This window comes from Carcharodon carcharias, chromosome 31 (genome assembly GCF_017639515.1).
Source record: "Carcharodon carcharias isolate sCarCar2 chromosome 31, sCarCar2.pri, whole genome shotgun sequence".
Classification (NCBI taxonomy): Eukaryota; Metazoa; Chordata; class Chondrichthyes; order Lamniformes; family Lamnidae; genus Carcharodon; species Carcharodon carcharias.
Window position 1 is genome coordinate 23,973,596 of NC_054497.1, and position 19,940 is coordinate 23,993,535.

The 19,940-nt window shown below is 40.3% G+C and overlaps 1 protein-coding gene across 2 annotated transcripts in view; it reads left to right on the forward strand.

Annotated features, from left to right (window-relative positions):
- Positions 1-19,940, forward strand: part of LOC121271794 (myosin-9-like) — a 188,674-nt gene that overhangs the window by 103,640 nt on the left and 65,094 nt on the right. For both annotated transcript variants that reach the window (XM_041178075.1, XM_041178076.1), the window contains 3 exons: positions 4,480-4,673; positions 7,846-7,967; positions 12,862-12,931. In XM_041178075.1, coding sequence (XP_041034009.1) covers positions 4,480-4,673; positions 7,846-7,967; positions 12,862-12,931 — 386 coding nt within the window. The remainder of the gene's footprint in view (positions 1-4,479; positions 4,674-7,845; positions 7,968-12,861; positions 12,932-19,940) is intronic.

Consider the following 19,940-nt stretch of genomic DNA (forward strand, 5'->3'; position numbering starts at 1 on the left):
TCAACCTCAGCTGGAGAATTGCATCCAGTACTAGGCATCACACTTTTTAAAGGATGTTAAGGCATTGGAGAAGGTGCAGAAAAGATTCACTAGAATGATTCCAGGGATGAGGAACTGACACAATAAGATATGAGAAGTTAGGACTGTTCTCCTTAGAGAAGAGAAGGTTAAGAGGAGATTTGATAGAGATATTCAAAATCATGAGTCTGGACAGAGTAGATGGAGAGAAACTGTTTAAATTGATGGAAGGATTGAGAACCAGAGGGCACAGGTTTAAAGTATTGACAAAAGAAGCAATAACGATGAGGGAAAAACTTTTCCACAGAGTGAGTGGTTAGGATCTGGAATTCACAGTCTGAGAGTGTGGCGGAGGAAGATTCAATTGAGACATTCAAGATTGAATTGGACCATTATCTGAAAAAGTTTGCATGACTATGGGGAAAAAGGTAGGGGAGTGGCACTAGGTGGTTCCTTCAGAGGGCCACACAGATGCAGTGGGCTGAATGGCATTCTCTGCTGTAACCATTCTGATTTTGTAATGTCATGGAGCAGTTGAAGATTCCTTGAAATATGTAAATATTGATTTTTGGTGCTTGTTTTAAAAAAAAGAAATTGTTTTCATTTCTTAATAACGTTTGTTTTCCACACCTTGCATTTGTGTTACATCAGCATTTGTTTGCATTACAGCAGCCAAACTTAGAAAATTTAACCTGATTACAAAAGACTTCAGCTGTAATTTTTATGATCCAAATTGGGAATTCCACCCGTATCCCACATTTCCTTAAAGAAAGGTTTATTTAAGTGTAACCTCCAAAGATTAACCTCTGTGTCTTTCTTGGAATATTAGAGATCGCAAATTAAGCAGCAGCTATTGATCTCTGAGCATTGCCTAGTTTCAAGTGAATACCCATGGCCTTATGTATACTATGATTTCCTCAAATACTATATGCCTATGCAACAGGATATAATACAAGGCACCTTGGGTGTTGAGATGATGGCTCCCTTTATCAGAAATTTGAGATGTAACTTACTGGTGGCTTGATCTCCCAAAAGATTGCAGTTCTTAATTATGGTTTATAAAATGAAAAGTAGTAAAACTTCACGAAGTTGGTTTGTCAGGAGTTTATTATTTAATGGATTTGATCTCTTACTCCACCTTTGACCACCTTTTGGAACTTCATCCCACCATTTTGTTAAACAGGAATGGTTTTAAATGTATTCATCTATCTTCTTGATAGATGCAAAGCTATGATTGCCATGATAGAAAATTATATTTTGAAAAGAGTAGTAGATAAGCAGCAAGACCTTGGTGCCCATATACACAATTCCTTAAAAGTGGTAGAGCAAGTTGATAAGCTTGCTTTTTAAAAAAAAAAGAAGCAAGTGCATTACTTGGGGTTATAAATGGAGGAATAGCATAAGAGAAACAAAGAAATCATGCTAGAGCTTTATAAATCACTCATTAGGCTTCACCATACATCAGGAAAGATATTAAGACCTTCGAAAAGGAGCGGAGGAGGCTTACTAGGTGATGTTACCAGGGATGAAGGTCTTCAGGTTTGAGGTGACGTTGGAAAAGTTAGGACTGTTCCCCTTGGAGCAGAGAAAGTTGAGAAAGGGCCTAATAGAGATTTTTATGATAGAATAGGTAAAAACTATTCCCTCTGGTAAGTGGACCGGTAAGCTGAACTTGTAGGTTCAAAATCATTGGCAAAAGGTCTGAGGGAAGATGACTTTTTTTAACCCAGCACTGTTGGGATCTGAAAGACTACTTGAAAATGTGGTGGAAGCCAATTCCATGTGTAAAAGGGAGTTGGACAGCTACTTGAGGATGAGCAATTTGCAGGATTGTAGACAAAAAGAGGGCATATGGCACTAAGCAAACTGCTCTTTCAAAGAACCAGCAGAGGCACTATGGGCCAAATGGCCACCTTTCATGCTGAGTTTCTATAACATGGAAGAATTATACCATGAATAAAAAGTTATTGCTATGAACTATACTTTAAAAATTGAACTTTTCTCCCTGGAAGAAAGATGGTTATTGGGAAATGAAAGAGCTTTTCAAAATAGAAGGTTTTGAGGGGGTAAATATGTATTATTATTTACACTAGTAAGTAAATCATTTGCTGAAGGCATAGATTAAGTTAGTGTTAAAAGAATGAAGGAAAGTTGAAACACAATTTTTGACATACAAGGAATGCTTTACCACAAAGCTAGGAACAATAACCTAATTTGAAAAGACATTGTAAAGGATACAGGAAAATGCAATTGATGGTTGCAGTTGAACAGCTTAGGTAAAGATTATAAAAATTGAACTTTTTTGAAATTAAGATAGAAATATGAGGGAATTAGGGATGAAGTGAGTGTACTAAAAACAACAGTAATTTCTATGACTAGAAAACATGAAAGTAGCTGCTGGGGTGATTAAAAAGTGCAGCCACATAACTCACTTTATATCAAAACCATCTTAATATTGTAACATGCTGCTCTAACATCAGTCATTTTCACTATCACCAATAGCTGCAAATAATTGAGAATAGCAGTGTTCCTTAGGCTCATTAATCTTGGTTTGCATTTATACCGTTGCTCATTACTGAGCATTTAGTTCATTGAGTTGCATGTCCCCAGGATGTTCAGCCTAAAGTTGCACTGGACATATTGTGTAGAAATTACAGCTGAAGTTTAAAGCTGTTGTGTAATTTGTTTATCCTACATGGGTGTTAAATATTGATTTCCTGCATTTCAGTTAAAATAGATATCTATTTTTACTGGTGTGGAATGCTGAAATGCCTCCAGGATATCCGTTGCAGAAAATTCTCTTTTTTAGTTTAGCTGTTTGGTGCTCTGCTGTGTTCACCATTTGGAACCGGTGCTGCTGTCTCCGTTTGGAAGGGAAAACTCCCTTTATCATCTTGCCCAGTTCTGATTACATCACCACCTGGCTGCCAGTGATTCTTTACTTAATGTGGAGCATCTGTGACTTAAACTTTCCCACATTCCCAGCCAACCTACTTGCAAAGAAGAAAAATATTTAAATGCAACATAATGTAGAATCTGTATTTGATCCCTCAAGCAGCTTTGTGAAGGTCATGGTAGCAAAACAGGTGAATAGGACTTTACTAGTTTCATAATCTTGTTTGGCCAAAATTTGGATGTGCAAAAGGAATATTTCTTGCACAGTTTGGATCTTATTTGGGTAGTTATTGACGTCTGAGGGACATTGGTGTTGGTGGATGGCGTGCTTTGCCATTTTGCCATCACTGTCGTACTCAAACATCCCTAAGCCTGTACCATGACTAGCTGTCGAATAAAGTTTCTACCCTAACCTAACTGCAGAATAAAAGCCCATACCACACCAATGTGCTATTTTCATAATCTCTAATTACAAAGGAAAAATTGAAGGCAGTTTTGTCCTTTGAGATGCACATGTTGGAAATTAAGTTGTGATTATGCCAGCTCAATTCCTGTAGAATCGACGAAGAGTTAACTCTAGTCTGGGCTAGACTGAGATGAAAGGTCAGTTTGCTAACCCACTGTATCAATCAGTCCTTAAGTATGTTCACACTTATTTTTATTTTTAGATATTGATTTTTAGATAGTTGTTGTAAAGGTGGTGATAGTTAGCATTTTATTCCATCTTTCATTGATGTTCCATGTAGTTCTTGTCTCATTTGAGACTTGACAATGTTGATTTTGTCCCTAACCTATGATCAATCATGTTAAATAACACAATTTGATTCACTAACCTGTTTACATTAACAGTGCCTATTGGTATTTGTAATGCACTTGTTGAGTTCCTCATAACTTAAGTCTCAAAATCCTTCACTGTCTTCTGAACACTATGCTTTATCTGTGAACCCTAAAATGTATTAACTTATTTTTTAGAAGCTATGCAGTTACCAGTTGGCTAATTACAATAAAACAGTCTGTTACTGATTAATCATCAAAGTATATTCTTTAGCTTGGGCAATGGTTTTACACTTTTTGTGGTCATCAAATCTTTTACTGCCATTGCCAATAAATCCATCTGTTGTAGACTTGTTTTATTTGCCAATGTGCTTTGCTGCATTTTCCCATCTTAAATTCATTATTTTAGTCGAAGGCATTCAACACCTTTTGAATGTTTTCTGTTTCTCAGTATTTAAGTGGGATTTAACAAATCAAACCCAGGAAATAGGTTTAGAAGTCTTTAATCCATGTACATTTTTTCTCCTTCCATTATATTTTTAATTTCTACTGAATATTGCACCATTTAATTTTTGAGCTTGTCAGCTACTCAAGAACTATTGAAGAGAAATTCCTATGGCTTTGAAGTAGCACCTGTGTGGGTTAATCAAAACTGCTGCAGCTTTTCAGTGTTTATTACTGCTTGCTGTCACTTCTCAACATGTCCCTACTTTTTCACATCATTGGCACCCCTTTCCACAGTTTCCTATATTCCTAACACAGTTAATCAGCTTGCATCAATTGCTTTCTCAGTGGACCGCATTGTTGGACTGGATCAAGTTGTAGAGATGTCCCATACAACATTGCCTGGTGCATTCAAAACCAAAAGAGGAATGTTCCGCACAGTTAGTCAGCTTTACAAGGAGCAGCTTTCGAAATTAATGGCCACGCTCAGGAACACCAATCCTAACTTTGTGCGCTGTATTATTCCTAACCACGAGAAGAAGGTGAGTGCATGATCTCCTCTTGTCAGTTTTTAGATAAGATAGGGAGGAGGATCACAATGTTGATTTAAAAAAAAACAATTATAGCTGTGAGGAAGGATGATAAGAACATAAGAAATAGGAGCAGGCGTAGGCTATCCGGCACCTCAAGCCTGCCCCACCACTCAATAAGATCATGGCTGATCTGCCCCAGGTTTCAACTCCTCTTTCATGCCAGCTCCTCATAGCTCTCAACTCCCTAATATTTCAAAAATCTATCTACCTCTTTGAATATTTTCAGTGATCTAGCCTCCACAACTCTCTGTGGTAAAGAATTCCAGACATTCACTACCCTGAGAGAAGAAATTCCCTCGCATCTCAGTTTTAAATGAGTGTTGCCTTATTCTGTAACTATGTCCCCTGATTCGAGATTCCCCCACTAGTGGAAACACCTTCTCAACATCTATCCTGTCAAGACCCCTCAGGATCTTGTACATTTCAATAAGATCACCCCTCATTTTTCTAAACTCTAATGAATAAAAGTTTAACCTGTTTAGCCATTCTTGATAAGTCAACCCCGAAGTTGTAGAAGGAACATCAAATGAGGCCATACGGATTGAACTGAAAAACAAAAAAGGGGGATCACACTACTGTGTGTGTACTTGATTCTTAAACAGCTAGAAGGAGATAGAGTAAATATGTAAGTAAATCTCTGAGAAGTGCAAAAACAATATGGTGGTATTAGAGAGAGAAGTTCAACTACCCTAATATTAACTGGTATAGTCAGTGTGAATGGCACAGAGAGCAGAATCCTTAAAATGCATTCAGGAGGACTTTTTTAGCATAGAAGCTCAACAAGAGAGGGCCAGTTCTTGACTTAGTTTTAAGGAATGAAGCTGGACAGATTGAAAGTGTAACAAATGGGGAAGCAATATGATGCAAGTGATCATAATTCAATTAGATTTAGGGTAGTTATGGAAAAGGGTAAAGATAGACCAAGATTAGAAGTCCTCAGTTCAGGAAAAGTTAATTTTACTAAGTTCAGGCGTGACTTGATTTAAAGTGGTCTGAAGATAGCTACTTGAAGGTTAAATCAGTGCCAGATCAGTGGAAGGCATTCAAGGAAGTGATAGTGGGTTCAGAGCAACTATGTTCCCTTAAAGAAAAATGTTGGGACCAACAAATCCAGAGTCTCCTGGATGTTAATAAGACTTGAAGGAACGGTAACAAGGAGGGTAAATGAAGATAATGCATTTTATGTAGTCTGTGGATTTTGATGAGGTCCCATATGGTAGACTAGTTACAAAAGTAAAAGCCCATGGGTTCCAAGGTAAAGTAGCAAGTTGAATCCAAAATTGGCTCAGAGACAGGAAGCGAATGGTAATAGTCGATGGGTGTTTTTGAGAGTTAAGGCTGTTTCCAGTGGGATTCTGCAGGCTCAGTGCTAGATTCCTTGCTTTCTATAGTGTATACCAATGATTTGAACTTGAATCTAGGGTACGTAATTAAGAAGTTTGCAGATGATACAAAAGTTGCCATGTGATAATGAGGGAGAAAGCTATCGACTGCAGACTAGTCAGGTGGGCGGAACAGTGGCAAATGGAGTTCAATCTGGAGAAGTCACTTTAGAAGACTAACAAAAGAAGGGAATACAGGATTCCGCAATGTACAGGAACATGGACCTTAAGAGTGCATATCCACTGATCCTTGAAGGTGGCTGTCCAGGTAGATAAGGTTGTCAAGAAGGCATATGGGATACTTGCCTTCTTAACTAAGGCATAGAATATAAGAGCTGGGAGGTTATGCTGGAGCTGTATAAAACACTGGTTAGGCCACAGCTGGAGTACGGTGTGCAATCTGGTCAGAGCACCAAAGGAAAGATATGATTGCACTAGAGAGGGTACAGAGAAGATTTACAAGAGATTGCCTGAAGTGGAGAATTTTGGTTATGAGGAAAGATTGGTTAGGCTAGGGTTGTTTTCTTTGTAACTGAGGAGGTTAAGGGGAGATCTAATTGAAGTGTATAAAATTGAGGGGTCTAGTTAGAGTGGATAGGAAGCCCCTATTCCCTTTGGTTAATGGTCCACAGCCATGGGGCATAAATTTAACATGATAGGTAGGTGTAGTAGGGATTCAAGGGAAGATGCTGTCACCTAGAAGATGGTGGAGGTCTGGAACTCTCTACCTGAAAGAGTGATGGGGTAGGAACCCTCAATATTTAAAAAGTATGGATATGCACTTGAGTGCCATAACCAACAAGGTTACGGACCAAGAGCTGGAAAGTGGGATTAGGCTAGATACCATTTGTTGGCTGTCAAAGATGCAATGAGCCGTAAGGCCTCCTTCCATAGTATAAATTTCTGTGATTCTGAGAGAAATGTGATCCATGCCTTGTGAGAAAACATTACAAAAATTCCTTGAAAAGAGAGAAATTCTTTAAAGATTTTAAGGGACTAAGTGAAGTAGAAAATGTTGAACAAAAACAGAATTAGCTGGAAAAACTCAGCAGGTCTGGCAGCATCGGCGGAGAAGAAAAGAGTTGACGTTTCGAGTATTTCCAGCATCCGCAGTTTTTTGTTTTTATCTCTGTAGAAAATGTTGATCCTGGGCGCACTATTTCAAGTTGAACCCTAACTTCAGAACAAAAGGCCATGATAAAAGTCAAATTTGGGATTGATTTTAGGAAGTACCACACAGTGATAACTGGAATAATTGTTCAAGTGGAATAGTGGAGGCATAATCTAGTAATTTGAGGCTGTTGGATGCTGTGAGGGAGCAATTGTGAATTTCTATTCAGGGTAAGAATGATGGATTGAATAAGCTCTCCATCCTCCCTCCAATCCCCCAACCTTTACTGTTTGGAATAATCCAAAAGCAAAATAAAGGAGAAAACAGCGCATCTATCAACCTAGTAAATCAAACTCGTTGCCAAAAATAGATTTTTTGGCTAGCCTTACATTGTGTCTCAACATTTAGTGGAGAAAAACCTGCATAGTTTTAAAAAAAAAAACCTCTATAAATTTGGCAGTCTCTCAGTTGGCAAGAACTGAAGAAACAAACTATGAAAGTTGGATTTGTGTATTTTAGGCTAGTTACTTTAGTCTGATCTGAGGCATATGCCATCAGCATAATGCCAAAAATTGTTACCAATTTACAATAAAGATGTATAAAATCCTGTTCTTCCCTGATTTAATAGTCTGGAAAACTGGAAGCTCACCTTGTTTTGGAACAGCTACGATGCAATGGTGTCCTTGAGGGTATTCGTATCTGCAGACAGGGATTCCCCAACCGGATTGTGTTCCAGGAATTCCGCCAAAGGTAATCTTCCTTAACCTTTTCAGTAGTGGATTTCTGTTGATCTTTTGCACAATAACGTGTATATAACTGAGTTCAGTTCCCTGAGATGGGTTGGTGTCTCTTGGCTCATGAAGCAAAATAGCTTTAGCAAAGAAAAAAATACTTTCTGTTCCTTTCTTTCTGGTTTTCTGGGCGAGAGGGTAGGTGACCTTCCAATTCTGTCTTTCTCTATGACTGGTCACTAACCATGTAGAAAAGCTACTTGGAGTTAACGTCTTGTAAAGAACTACCAAGTTTACTGCTTTTTCCATTGATCTGACCAGTTCTATGGGCAAGCACACCATAAGTGAATGTGGATTAATTAAGGAACACCAGTGCTGATTTAAGGGAAATTTGTATTTGATTAAGTTTTTTGATGAGCTAACAGAGGATTGATAAGAGTAATAATGTTGATGTCATGTACCTTATTAAAGTCCTGATAGCTAGTTGAAGGGTGAAACCAGAGCCAATCTTTACTCAGTTTAGATTTATTCAGAGTGAAAGATTATTATTATATTATAAATGTTAAGTGCCACATAACAGACTTGTCAGCAAAATTAAAGCCTATGGAATAAAGGGGATCAATGGCAGCATGGATACCAAGTTGGCTGCTTGATAGGAAACAGGGTATTAGTGAACGGTTGTTTTTCAGACTGGAGAAAGGTATGTGGAGGGGTTCCCCAGGTGTTGGTATTAGGACCACAGCTTTTCTTGATCTATCACCTAGATTTTGGTAACCTCAAAATTTGCAGATGATCCAAAATGTGAAGATATTGTGAACTGAGGAAGACAGTGATAGGGTACTTAAACAGGCTGGTGGAATGGACAGGCAAGGGGAGGATTAAATTTAATGCAGCGAAGTATGAAGTGATACATTATGTCTATCCTTGTTCTTCCTACTAATTTAAATAGCGATTACAATTCTAAAGGGGTGCAGGAGCAGAGGGAAAGGGATTGGTAGGTTGAGAAAGTTGTTAATAAGGGAAATGGGATTGTGGGCTTTAACCCAGTGAGGAGGAAGGATTCTAGGAAGACGATAAACCAATCATGGTTAACCAAGGAAATTAAGGATAGTATCAAATTGAAAGAAAAATAACATACAATGTGTCAAAGATTAGTGGCAAGTCAGAGGATTGGGAAAGTTTTAAAAACCAACAAAAGATGACCCAAAGAATAATATAGAGGGAGAAAATAATCTTTAAGGGTAAACTAGCGAGTGAGATAAAAACGGACAGTAAGAGCTTCTTTAAATTTATAAAAAGAAAGAGAGAGGCCAAAGTGAACATAGGACTTTTAGAGAATGAGGCTGGGGAAATAATAATGGGGAACCAGGAAATGGCACAGGAGTTGAATAAATACTTTGCATCAGTCTTCACAGCAGAAGACACTAATAGCATTCCAAAAATGCTAAATAATCAAGTGGCGAAAGGTGGGGGGGGGGAATAAATACAATAACTATCACTAGAGGAAAAAGTACTAGGGAAACTAATAGGGCTAAAGGCCGATAAAGGACCTGATGGGTTGCATCCTAGGATATTAAAGGAATTAGCTACAGAGATAGTGGATGCACTGGTAGTAATCTTCCAAGAATCCTGGATTCTGGAAATGTCCCAGAGCATTGGAAAACTGTCAAAGTAACACCCTTATTCAAAAAGGGAGGGAGGGAAAAAATGCAGGTAACTATAGGCCAGTTAGCTTAACATCCGTCATTGGGAAAATGTGAGAGAGTATTACAAAGGATGTAATAACAGAGCATTAGAAATGCATAATATAGTCAAGCAGAGTCAGCATGGCTTTGTGAAGGGGAAATCGTGTCTGACAAATTTATTAGAATTCTTTGAGGAGGTAACAAGCAGGATAGATAAAGGGGAACCAGTAGATGTAATATATTTGGATTTCCATAAGGCATTCAATAAGATACCGCACGTAAGGCTACTTAAGATAAGAGTCCATGGTGTTGGGGGTAGTATATTAGCATGGATAGAGGCTAACTAATAGAAGACAGAGTTGGGATAAAGGGTGCATTTTCAGGATGACAACCTAGTGGAGTGCCACAGGGATCAATGCTGGGTCACAATTATTTACAATATATATTAATGACTTGGATGAGGGAAGTGAATGTACTATCACCAAGTTTGCAGATGACTCAAAAATAGGTGGGAAGACAAGTGGTGAGGATGACACAGTCTACAGAGGGTTATAGACAGGTTAAGTGAGTGGGCAAAAACTTGGCAGATGGAATATAATGTGGAAAATATGAGGTTAGGTACTTTGACAGGAAGAATAGAGGAGCTGAATATTATTTAAATGGAGAAAAACTGCAGAAAGCTGCAGCACAGAGGGATTTAGGGGTCCTCGTGCATGAATCCCAGAAAGCCAGCATAAAAGTTCAGCAGTAATAGGGAAGGCAAATGGAATGTTGACCTTTATTTCAAAGGGAATGGAGCATAAAATAGGGAAGTCTTGCTAAAACTATACAAGGTATTAATTAGACCACACCTAGAAACAGTTTTGGTCCCCATATCTAAAGAAAGATATATTGGCATTGGTGGCAGTCCAGAGAAGGTTCACCAGGTTACTGCTAAAGGAATAGAGTATAAAAATAGGGAAGTGTTGTTGCAAGTGTACAAGGCATTAGTGAGACCGCACCTGGAGTACTGTGCATAGTTTTGGTTCCCTTATTTGGGGAAGGATGTAGTTGCGTTGGAGGCGGTTCAGAGGAGGTTCACTAGATTGATTCCAGAGATGTGGGGCTTGTCTTATGAAGAGAGATTGAACAGTTTAGACCTATACTCGCTAGAGCTTAGAAGGATGAGAGGAAATCTAATTGAGGCATATAAGATGTTAAAGGAGATAGACAAAGTAGACATGGAGCGGATGTTTCCCCTTCTGGGGCATTCTAGAACGAGAGGCCATAGTTTTAGGCTAAGGGGTGGTAGATTTAAATCAGAGGAGGAGGAAATACTTTTCTCAAAGCGTTGTGAATCTGTGGAATTCACTACCTCAGAGTGCAGCGGATGCCAGGACGCTGAATAAATTTGAGGAAGAGATAGACAGATTTTTAATTAGTAAGGGGTTGAAAAGTTATGGGGAGAGGACAGGAAATTGGAGTTGAGGCTGAAATGAGATCAGTCATGATCTTAATGAATGGCGGGGCAGGCTCGAGGGGCTGAATTGCCTACTCCTCCTAGTTCTTATGCTTTTATGTTTAGAAGAATGAGAAGTGACCTTATTGAAACATTTAAGATTCTTAGGGGGTTGACAGGGTAGATGCTGAGAGGTTGTTTCTCCCCTGTGGGAGACTCTAGGACCAGAGGGCATAATCTCAGAGTAAGAGGTCGCCCATTTAAGACAGATGAGAATTTCTTTTCTGAGGGTACTGAATCTGCAGGATTCTTTACCGCAGAGGGCTGTAGGGGCTGGGTCATTAAGTATATTCAAGGCTGAGATAGACAGATTTTTAATCAGTAAGGGAATCGAGGGTTATGGGGAAAAGGCAGGATTATCAGATTTGCCACGATCTCATTGAAGGGTGAAGCAGACTCGATGGGCAGAATGGCCTGCTTCTCCTACATCTTATAAATAAGGACAGTGTACAAAAGCAAGGAAGTTATGTGAACATTTTACAAAACATTCCTTTGGTCTCAACTGGAATATTATGTCCAGTTCTGAGCATCACACATAAAGGATGTGAAGGCATTGCAGAGGGCACAAAAGATTTATGAGAATGGTTCTGGGCTGGTGGGGTGGGGCGATGAGCTTCAGTTACATGGATAGATTGGAGATGCTGGGGCTTTTTCTTGGAGAAAGTTGAGAAGAGATTTGATAGGGGTGCTCAAAAGTCATGAGGAATCTGAACAGTGCAGATGGGGAGAAACTTCCCATTGATGGAAGGATTGAGATCAAAAGGGCGGTGATTTAAGGTAAATGGCCAAAGAACCAAAGATGACAAGGAAAAACATCTTACTCTGGTTAGGATCTGGAATATACTGCCTGAGAATGTGGTGGAGGCAGATTCAATCATGGCTTTCAAAATTAATAATTATCTGAATGGAAAAAACTGTGGCTCTACTGGGGAAAAAGGGGAATTGGACCAACAGATTAAGCACGGACACAATGGGCTTCCTTCTGTGCTGAAAGCATTCTATAATTCTAAACTTAGTGACACGTTATGACATCAAATTCAATAAATTTAGTAATTTGTGGGCTGGAACCGAAAATGGATACAAAAGCTGAGTTGTCATTACAAACATGACAAGTTCTTCCCTGAAGGTTAGTACTGAACCAATCATCCCTACGTTGTCTGAACTGAATTAACTCCAGTCCCACACTATTCTTAATGCCCTTTGGGTAAATAGAATTGAGCCAGAGTTGCCCATAATCCCAATAACAAAAATTGTGCCAGCCACCCTGGGTAATTTATTTCCAGCATGACTTTCTTGTGCTTTATCATCATCCATAATATGGTGCTTGCACTGAGCTCATTGAACAGAAACAGATTCTCTGCATTGCTGTCTTAACTGTTTCATATTTGATAATAGATGTGAAGGTAATCAGAGCAAGGAAACTCATCCCTAATTGACGCTTGCTAGCCAAATCATACTATTTGGTAAATGCATGGAAATTAATCTCTCTTGATTGCATGTGCTAATCTAGTAATGGAACAATTGCAACAATATTTTGTAGAAGTAATTCTCAAGTCATTCAACCTGACTTGACTTTTCTCCCTTACTGACAGGGTTTTGTTATTTATAGTTTAGGTAGATTGCCAGTATCTTTTTTTTTTTCTTTAGCAGGCTTTAATAGTAAGTGCTGTGTATAAATGGGATAGTCAGTTATTTTTTGTTTTGACTTGTTTCTTGTAATTCTCTTGCAGATATGAAATCCTTACTCCTAATTCCATTCCTAAAGGTTTCATGGATGGAAAGCAGGCTTGTGTACTCATGGTATGTATTTTTAAAGCTGTTCCTGGATTTGGGGGTATTTTCTAGCTTGCCTGTATTTTTTTAATTCATTCATGGGATGTGGGTATTATTGATAAGGCCAGCGTTGAATGCATGATGTGGTCATGTGATCACATTTAGTCTCACCAATATCTGTTTTAATATGAAGCATGGTTTCTTTAATGCAGCTGAGATTGATGTATGATCAAATCCAGTTCCTCAGCTGCTTGTAATGCTGTAACCTGGCTGATGGAATCCTGAGAAGTGTCATTTCTGTTCACTTAGACTCTATGAATATGCTCATAGAATGTTGCAGAACAGGAGGGCACTCGGCTGATCTTGTTCCTGCCAGCTCTCTGCAAGAACGCGAGTACTACTCCCCTGCCTCTTCCTGGTAACCCTGCCCATTCCACCTGTTCTCTTGAAGTCTATAGTTATCCTCCTCACAGATCACAATACTTCCAAGCTTTGTATCATCTGCCAATTTTAAAATTATGCGCTGAATTCGCTTGCCTGAGTCATTAATATAGATTAAGAAAAGCAACGGTCCTAATACTGACCCCCCCCCCCAACTTTGTATCCATGCTGCCACTGTCCCTTTTATTTCATGAGTTTCAACTTTCCTGGCAGGCCTGATATGTGGCACTTTATCAAACACTTCTTAGAAATCCATATATACCACGTTAACTCCATTACCCTCATTTGTCCTCTGTTACATTTTCAAAAAAAATTTCAGGCAAGTCAGTTGAGCATCATTTGCTTGTAACGAACCTGTGCTGGCTTTCCTTAATTAATCCACATTGGTCCAAGTGACTATTAATTTTGTCCCAGATTATTATCTATAAAGGCTTTCCATCACTGAAGTCAAACTGTATTTTGAATTTATTCTTGCACCTCCTTTTTTAAAACAAGGGTATAACATTTGCGATTGTCTCATGTTCTGGTGCCACTGCTGTACCTAAGGAATATTGGAAGATTATGGCCAGTGCCTCTACATTTTACACCCTCCCTTCCCTCAGTAGCCCCATATGCATTTGATCCAGTCCTGATGACTTATCAACTTTAACTATAACCATCTAAGAACTCCTCTTTATCAATTTTTAGCCTATCTAGTGTCTCAGCCAGTACCTCTTTATGATTTGGCAGCAGCATCTTCTTTGATAAAGACAGATACAAAAGAACAGATGGAGTCAGAGTAAGGGAGAAAATCATCACATCTAAATCAGGGTTACTGTGCATGTATGTGAATGCACGGAGTATAGTACAAGATTGGGGAGTTACAAGCACAGATTGCCATGTGGAAATATGATGTTGCAGCAATGACAGAGACCTGGCTCAGGGAAGTGCAGGACTGGGTGTTAAATATCTCTGGGTACAAGGTGATCAGAAAAGATAGGAAAAAAAGGAGGGGTGGCAGTATTATGAACATATGAAAAAAGGAGCTGGAGTAGGCTATTTGGCTCCTTGAGCCTGCTCCGCCATTTAATAAGGTCATGGCTGATCTGATAGTAAACTCAAATCTGCATCCCGCCTACTTCCAATAACCTATCAACCCCTTGCTTGCCAAGAATCTATCAACATCTGCCTCAAACATTCAAAGAATTTGCTTCCACTGCCTTTTCAAGAAAGTTCCAAAGGCTCAGAAAAGATTTCACCTCATCTCTATTTTAAATGGGCTACCCCTTATTTTTAAACAGTGACCCCTAGTTCTAGATTCTCCCACAAGAGGAAACATCCTCTCCACACCCACCCTGTCAAGACCCATCAGGATCTTACGTTTCAATCAAATCACCTCTTACTCTTCTAAACTCCAGGGGATACAAACCTAGCCTGTCCAACCTTTCCTCATAAGGCAACCTACCCATTCCAGGTATTAGCCCAGTAAACCGTCTCTGAGCTGCTTCCAATGCATTTATATCCTTCCTTAAATAAGGTGACCAATGCTGTACTCAATACTCCAGGTGTGACCTCACCAGTGCTCTGTATAACTGAAGCATAACCAGCACCCCCCCCCCTCTTTTGTTTTCAATTCCCCTTGCAATAAATTATAACATTGTTAGCTTTCCTAATTACTTGCTATACCTGCATACTAGTCTTTTGCAAATCATGCACTAAGGCACCCAGATCCCTCTGCATCTCGGAGCTCTGCAATCTCTCACCATATAGATAATATGCTTTTCTTTTATTCTTCCTGCTAAAGTGGACAATTTCACATTTCCCCACGTTATACTTCATTTGCCAGATCCTTGACCCCTAACTTAACCTATCTATATCTTTTTGTAGCCTCCTTATGTCCTCCACAACTTACTTTCCTACCTATCTTTGTGTCATCAGCAAGTTTGGCAACCATCCCATCCATCCCTTCATCCAAGTCATTTATATAAATTGTAAATAGTTGAGTTCCTAGCGCTGATCCCTGTGGCACACCACTCATTATACCTTGCCAACCTGAAAAAGATCTATTTATGCCTACTCTCTGCTTCCTGTTAGCCAGCCAATCACCTGTCCATGTCAATGTTACCCCCTGTACCATGAGCTTTTATTTTCCACAGCAACCTTTAATGTGGCACTTTAGTTTTCCAGAAGGCATTTGATAAGTACTGTACATCCACCAGTACTCCTTTATCCACAGCACATGTTACTTCCGCCAAGAACTCCAATAAGTTGGTTAAACATGATTTCCCTTTCACAAAACCATGTTGACTCTGCCTGATTATCTTCAACTTAGCCAAGTGCCCTGCTATGGCTTCTAACATTTTCCTACAACAGATGTTAAGCTAACTGCCCTGTAGTTCCCTGCTTTCTGTCTCCTTCCTCTTTTGAATAATGAAGTTACATTTGCTGTCTTCCAATTGAATGGGACCTAGTACCTAGGGAATTTAGAAAATTAAAGCCAATGCATCAACTATTTCACTAGCCACATCTTTTAAAACCGGAGGATGAAGTCCATCAGGACCTGGGCACTTGTTAGCCTGCAGCTCCTTCAATTTACTCAGTACCACTTCTCTGATGATTTGTAATTTTCCCCGAGTTCCTCTCTACCGTCCATTTCCTGACTTATAGCTGCTTCTGGGATGTTACTTGCATCCTTTATAGTAAAGACTGATGCAAAATACCTGTTCATTTCATCTACCATTTCCTTGTTTTCCATTATCAATTCTCCCGACTCACTTTCTATAGGACCAATGCTCACTTTGTTAATTCATTTCGTTTTAAAATATGTATAAAAACTCTTACTATCTGTTTTTATATTGCTGGCTTGCTTTCTTTCATACTCTTAATTTTTCCCTCCTTATTAATCTTTTAGCCATCCTTTGCTGTTCCTTATATTCTTTTCAGTTTTTTGGCCTTCCACCTACTTTGCACATTTATGTACTTTTTCTTTAAGCTTGATACTATCTTTAACCTTTCTAGTTAACCATGGATGGTGTGTCCGTCCCTTGGACTTTTTCTTACTCATTTGAATGTATATATTCTTTGTATTCTGAAATATCCCCTTAAGTGTTTTCCACTGCATCTCTATTGACCTATCCCTTAACCTAACTTGCCAACTCTACTTTCATGGCCTCATAATTGCCCTTACTAAGTTTAAAAACATAGTCTCAGGCCTACTTCTCTCTCCCTCAAACTGAATGTAAAATTCAATCATATTATAGTTGCTGCTACCTAGGGGCGACTTCACTGAGGTCTTTAATTAATCCATCTTGTTGCACAATACCAGGTCTAATATCGCCTGCTTTCTTGTTGTCTCCAGAACATGCTGTTCTAAGAAACTATCCCGGAAACATTCTCTGAAGCCCTCATCTAGAATACCTTTGCCCATCTGACTTGTCCAGTCTATGTGCAGATTAAAATCTCCCATGATTATCACCATGCCTTTCTGACAGGCTCCCATTATTTCTTCCTTTATGCTCTATCTTACCATGTGGTTACTGTTAGGGGGCCTGTACACCACTCCCACAGATGACTTCTTGCCTTTACTATTTCCCATTTCTCATCTCTACCTTAACCGTTCCCACATCTGGTTTCCTGAACTTAGGTCATTCCCCCTCTATTGTGCATTATATAACATTATTAACTAACAGAGCCTACTTTTCCTTGCATCCTGTCCCTCTGAAATGTCCTAAACCCTTTAATATTTAGGTCCTAACCCATGTCCTCCTTGCAGCCATGTCTGCTGTTGATCATCCCAATGGTACAGATCCCACTTTTCCCAGTATTGGTACCAGTGCCCCACGAACTGGAACCCACTTCTCCCCCACCAGGCTTTGAGCACACATTCATGTCACAAATCTGATTTGCCCTATGCCAATTTGCATGTAGTTCAGGTAATAATCCAGAGATTATTACCTTTGAGCTTCTGCTTAATTTGGTGCCAGGCTCCTGATACTGACTATGCAGAACCACCTACTTTGTCCTGCATATGTTGTTGGTACAAACATGGACCAGACGGCTGGGCCATTGCCCCCCCCCCCCCCAACTCTCCCCACTGCAAATTCCTCTCCAGCCCTGACTAGATGTCTCGAACACTGGCACCGGGCAGGCAACACAATCGTCTGGACTCATGCTCTTCGCTGCAGAGAATGCTGTCAATCCCTCTGACTATACTACTATATGCCTTGTAACTTCCCCTGCTTGAATGGCTTCCTGTACCATGGTGCCATGGCCAGTTAGCTTATCCATCCTGCAGCCCTCACTCATCCAAACAAGGTGAAAAAACCTGTTGGGCAATTGCAAGGGCTGAGGTTCCTGCAGTCCTGCCCTCTGAGTCCCCTTACCTGCTTCACTTACAGTCACACCCTCCTGTCCCTGACCAAATCAGAAGACTCTTATCCTAAGGAGTGTGACCGCCTCCTGGAATAAAGTGTCCACTTAGCTTTCCTCCTCCCTGATATGCTGCAGTGCAGCCTCCAGCTCAATAACTTGGCGCCGAAGTTCCTGCAGCCGCAAACACTAACTGCAGATATATTTGCCCTGGATCACACTGGTATCCAGAAGCTCCCACATCCTGCAATCATAGCACATCACCTTTCCTGCCATCTCCAATATGTTAAGTAATAATTGCTAGTTAACAAAGCCTACACCTCCCATTAGGTTTTTGCACTGCCAATTAACTTTACAATACTGATAAAACAATACAGTTGAATAAACTAATAATACCAGTTACTTGTTTGCCTGTCCCTTCTGTACAAAACTGGAAATCAAATACTGGAGGCTGAGAAGAGAAGAAGAAAAAAGCACCACCTCCCCGCCTGTCACTGAACTCCCCACTCAGCACACTTTGCTTCTTGCAGTAAACCTTACCTAAAGCACCCTCACCCCACCTATGCACTGGAGAAAGTGTGTCCCAGAGGGCTTAAGGTCAGAATCAATATGGTTAGAGCTAAGGAACAAAAAGGATGCAATTGCATTGCTCGGTGTAGTTTATAGACCGCCAACTTGTGGGAAGGATGTGGAGGAACAAATTGACAGGGAAATTACAAAAGCTGCAGACATTATTGGAGGACTTCAATTACCCAGATGTAGGCTGGGACAGTGATAGTGTAAAGAGCGGAGAGGGGAAAGAGTTCCTAGATTGTGTTCAGGAGAATTCTCTGCAGCAGTACATCGCCAGTCTAACAAGAAAGGATGCACTGTTGGACCTGGTTCTTGGAATGAGAAGGGCCAAGTAGATAAAGCGTTAGTGGGGGAACATTTAGGAGACAGTGGTCATTGTATTGTAAGGTTTAGGATGATGGTAGAAAAGGACAATGTACAATCCAAAGTAAGAATAACTAACTGGGGGAGAACTGCCTTCAATGGGGCAAGAACGGAGCTGGGCTGGATAAACTGAAACCAAAGGTTGACAGGAAAAACTGTGGCTGAACAATGGGCTACCTTCAAAGAAGAAATGGTTTGGGCACAGCCAAGGTATGGAGGAGGCAGTGGTTTAGTGGTATTATCACTGGACTAGTAATCCAGAGACTCAGGGTAATGCTTTCCAACAGGTACGAGGTACTTGCTCCCTGTGTGGATGAGGAAGAGGGCTGTAGGAAGGATGAGCCAGCTGACCACAGCACCATGGCACGGGAGGCCATTCAAGAGGGGGGAACAAAAAGACAAGTGGTAATTGTATGGGGATTCTATAATTAGGGGAATTGATAGCTTCCTTTGTAAGCAGGATCGAGAGTCCCGCATGGTATGTTGCCTACCCGGTGCCAGGGTGAGGGACATCTCTGACCGGCTTGAAAGGATATTGGAGAGGGAGGGGGAAGATCCAGTTGTTGTGATCCACGTCGGGACAAATAACATAGGTAAGACTAGGAAAGAGGACCTGTTTGAGGATTATCAGGAACTAGGAACTAAATTAAAGAACAGGTCCTCAAGGGTTATAATCTCCGCATTACTACCCGAGCCACGTGCAAATTGGCGTAGGGACGTGAGAATAAGGGAAGTAAACACGTGGCTAAAGGAATGGTGCAGGAAAGAGTGGTTCCATTTCGTGGGGCACTGGCATCAGTATTGGAACAGGAGGGATCTGTACCGTTGGGACGGTCTCCACCTGAACCGATCAGGATAGGTCAACAGGTCAACAAAAATAGGGTGGTCAACAGGACTTTAAACTAGAAATTTGGTTGGGGGGGAGGGTAAAACTCCAAGAAGCATGACTAATGGGAAACAAAGCAGCAGGTTAGTGTGTGTGAGGGGGTGTGGAGGGGGGGGTGGGGGGGGTGGATTCAACTTCATGGACAATTATGAAAAAACTGAAAAGAAAGGAAAGCCCAGGAGAGGCTATTAAAGTCTCCAGAACACAAAATAGGACAGAGTGTTTGGAAAGGGCTAGGAATCTAACTTCAAGCACATCAGATAAAGGGACGACAATGAGAAAGGGGATGGGAAATACAGAACTGAAGGTGTTGTATCTGAATGCACGCAATATACAAAATAAGGTAACTGAGCTTGTGGCGCAGATTGAAATTGGCAGGTATGATGTGGTGGGCATCATGGCGACATGGCTGCAAGGGGTCAGTGG